The following is a 3,729-nucleotide window of genomic DNA, read 5'->3' on the forward strand; positions in this document are numbered from 1 at the left end:
TGAATAGTACATACGCCTAGCTTATCCTAAAGAATAAGCACATAGTTCAATCATCATCACCACATTTGTTTTAATAAGTTCAAACTGAGATGATCTAATAGAAGTAGCCAATTATGGGAGAAACTGTCAAGTTTTAGGCAAAAAGCCACAGCAAAACTTCCACTTTATGTTAAAAAAAATGTTGCCATATTCGCAATACAAAATTGAAAACTACTTTATATGTTTCAACAGAACTGCAATAATACTACTATTACATGGTAGAGTAACCGATAACACAGGCCACTATGTGAATACCCACCTACAATGCACATTAACAAATAAAATGTTGCTTCCCATTATCACTGAGTTGTTTGTAATCATCAGACCTAAAGAAGCCACCTTAGAAAGGACAGAGCATTTGTTTTGCGCTGTATGAATCATGGTTTTTGAGTCGTTGTATAGTCGCCGAGCCGTTTTCCAAAAATCACGGCGACTCGCGACTATACAGCAACTTTGGTCGACTATACAGTATACACTGAGTCGCAGCCTTGGCGACAAACTTTTGAGTCGCGACTCAAAAATCATGGTATGAATAGCAAAACAAAGAGGAAGCATATGTTTGGCCATGCTTATTAATTGAACAAAAGAATTGTGCCACAGTAGGTTTAGGAGAAATTTTAAGCTAAAATGGCCTTTCATGCAAAGATCTGCATGAAATCACCGGTACTGTGGTAATTGTTAAAAGAAATTCTAACCTCAAAAAGCTCAAAAGGGTTTCCTTTTTTGTAGACATCATCCTTCTTCTGCTGTCCAGTGGAAAGAACTTGGGAAGCCAGAGCACGCCATGCAGTTAACAAGACCCCAGTGCTTCCCATGGCCACCAAGATAAAAGGAGTTTGTGGAATATGACCAGAGGCCAGTGAACGAATGGCAATTCCTAACTGAAAGGAAAGAGCAAATCGAAGTCAGTACCAGACATTGGACACCGGCAGACACATAATCATCAGATACTTCTACGCTAATGGAGGCATCAAGCAAAGAGGTGTAAGGAAACAATCACATAATAAGAGAAATGACTATGCACATTTTTAGAGAGTTCACACAGCACACATAGATGCAAATGCAGACTTGTGCAAGTTAACAGTGGCTCTCCAGCTTCAAAAGACTGACAAACTTTGCACATTAGGTTTACATGTACAATTTTTTTACTCCCAGCAGTAGTCGAAAATGTGTAAATGGCCACCTTAACTTTTATATACGATTTCCTTGGATGCCCAGTGTAGTTCACGGAAATCTAACAATATTATGCATGGGTCAACAGTCAATGAAGCAAAAAACCTCATGGCCTACATCTTGCGTTATTTGGCACACATGTCTAAAATCTTAGAAAATGATCTGAATTGTTACTACTAGCCTACTAGGAGACTCAACACCAAATGACTGGCTGGGCAAAACGACAAATACTGAAAAGCACGCCATGCCATGATGGTATGCTTCTTTAGTTATGATCTCAATCACAAATTGTGCTTGAAGTTTACCTTTCACAAAAAACATTGACACTACAAGAAACTAGAAAAATAGAAGAAAAAAAAACATTGACACTACAAGAAACTAGAAAAATTGAAGAAAAAAATGTATTCGCACAACCTAAACACAAAACAGAACACCCACCTTTCTTTTCACAAGAAATTATTGAGGCAAGGCATGCTATCTTTGCGGGCTGATTCTCCACTATATCTTTCAGCAGTAACAAGAAGAAAACAGCCCCATATTACCTAATTAACGATTTTCATTATGCATACAATGGTTGTATTGATAAAGGTACATCGCAATGTATCCAGCATAATGAATTATGGAGAATCTACGATAGAGCACGGGTTCAGCAGGATGGAGTTGATTGATGGAACAACACCGCAGCAGCTAATTGGTTGTTTGTCTGTTACGTAAATTGGTGTGCAGTGTTCATAAATATCACAACCTATAAATGAGCATTACGAATCCACATGTGTTGTTCTCGGCAAATCAACGGATATATGTAATGTCTGTTCCAATTAAAGGTCTAGCTTGGGTTTTGAATTTATTTAAGTACTAATGGGAGATTTCTTGTTGAGCATGAATGGGAGATAGTTACCGGAATTCCAACCGCCCAGGATTTCGCTGCAACAGTTACAGCGTTCCCCACACCATTGCTTCCTTTGGCCTCATCTCCAAACCCACCGAGGAAGTAGGCGCTGAGCAACCAACCTGCAGAAGACCCGATTCCATGAGCAACGCCTCCGTCCAACAGATGAGCAGAAACGGGGGAAAAGAAGACGAGGCGGCCACGTTTTTCTGACCGGCAATGAACGGGTCGGCCGTCTTGAACGTCTCGGCGTCAAGGGCGGGCAGGCCATGGCTCAACCTTCCAATCGCGGAGAAGACCAGGAGGCAAAGCAGGTCCCCTCCGGCCAGAAGCCCCACCTTCCTGCGAACGCACGCAACCCACGCGTCAGCGAACGAACCGAGACCGAATCAAACAACAAAAGGAGAATGGCGGGTGGGGGGCAGAAGGGGATTACGCGTAGGAGACGAGCTTGGCCTGCGCGTCGGCGCCGCCGGGCTTCTCGACCTGGATGACGCCCTCGAGGGGCACGCGGTCGTCGTTGACGCCGACGAGGACCGGGTCCTCGGCGGCGGCGGAGCCGGAGGGCCCCTCGCCCGCGGCCGCGCGGGGCTGCGCCGAGGCGCGGCGGGGCGCGTCGGCGCCGGAGAGCGCGAGGCGGCGGCGCGCGATGCGGGGGTTGGCGAAGAGTGGGTAGGGGTTGGCGCCCCGGTGGCTGGCGGGCGGCTTGGAGGGCAGCCGCCGCGCGGAGAGGGAGCCGTTCGCGGCCTGGCTCACCAGAAGCATCGTCGCGAGGCGGCGGCGGCGGTGGCGGTGGCGCCGGCGGGGGATGGGGAGAAAGGGAGCTGCTTTGGGTTTGAACCACCGGAGAATGGATTTCGTCCCGGGTTTGGGTGGTCTAAATTTTGCCTTCCTTCCGGCGCGGCGGGCCCGGAGCAATCGCTGGCTGCGGAGCGGCGCCGGTCACGTCACGGGATAATCGTGGGTTATTTCGTAGTAGCGTGGAGAATATTGCTCGTTGCGTGTTCATTTCATATCCATGGTTTGACTTTGGTCTCCTGCATACAGATTCTCTTTTGGACAATCGAGTTGCATTGTTGCAACTTGCAAGCGAATATTATACACTTCAACACGAACATGACATATCAGATTTGAATTACTCCTAATAACGGACATGGATTAAGAAAAAAGGTGCGATCGGCTGAGAACTAACTCGTTCTCCTTCTTAGTCACAATCAGATAAAATCATTAAATCTCAGTTGCAATTCACGACTAGCACGAATCACAAAGCAAATTTAATAGTGATGATCATTTTTCTTAGTTGCATCCACTTGTAATTGAAAAAAAAAATCTCTTTTGCGATCAACTGGCAACTCATATGCACGAATCATGATGCAATCAAAAAAGTGCAGAACTTAACTGAGCACGAACTTAGTTCTCAACTAAGTGAGAACCAGCAAAATTGTTACCTTTGATTTATTGTCTAGTCTTGTGCTTGATTAGTTTTTTTAATTTTTTGTTGATATTTTTTTGCAACGCAATTACATGCACCTTCTAATGTGGTCGTTTTTCTCTCTATCGTGGGCTACTTGATTTTCTAGTTGCTAGTAGGGTTGCAACTAAAAAAAATATTTGCAAGTGAGTCACAA

At 45.1% G+C, this 3,729-nt stretch overlaps 1 protein-coding gene across 1 annotated transcript; it reads right to left on the reverse strand.

The window, feature by feature from the left end:
* Positions 1 to 674: 674 nt before the first annotated feature.
* Positions 675 to 2,881, reverse strand: LOC124697322. The gene is made up of 4 exons (XM_047229930.1): positions 2,538 to 2,881; positions 2,316 to 2,443; positions 2,111 to 2,223; positions 675 to 920 (listed from the first exon to the last, which is right to left on the reverse strand). The coding sequence occupies exons 1-4, from the start codon at positions 2,864 to 2,866 to the stop codon at positions 675 to 677; spliced, it is 816 nt and encodes a 271-aa protein (XP_047085886.1). The 5' UTR covers positions 2,867 to 2,881.
* Positions 2,882 to 3,729: the final 848 nt, after the last annotated feature.

This window comes from Lolium rigidum, chromosome 3 (assembly GCF_022539505.1).
Source record: "Lolium rigidum isolate FL_2022 chromosome 3, APGP_CSIRO_Lrig_0.1, whole genome shotgun sequence".
Lineage (NCBI taxonomy): Eukaryota > Viridiplantae > Streptophyta > Magnoliopsida > Poales > Poaceae > Lolium > Lolium rigidum.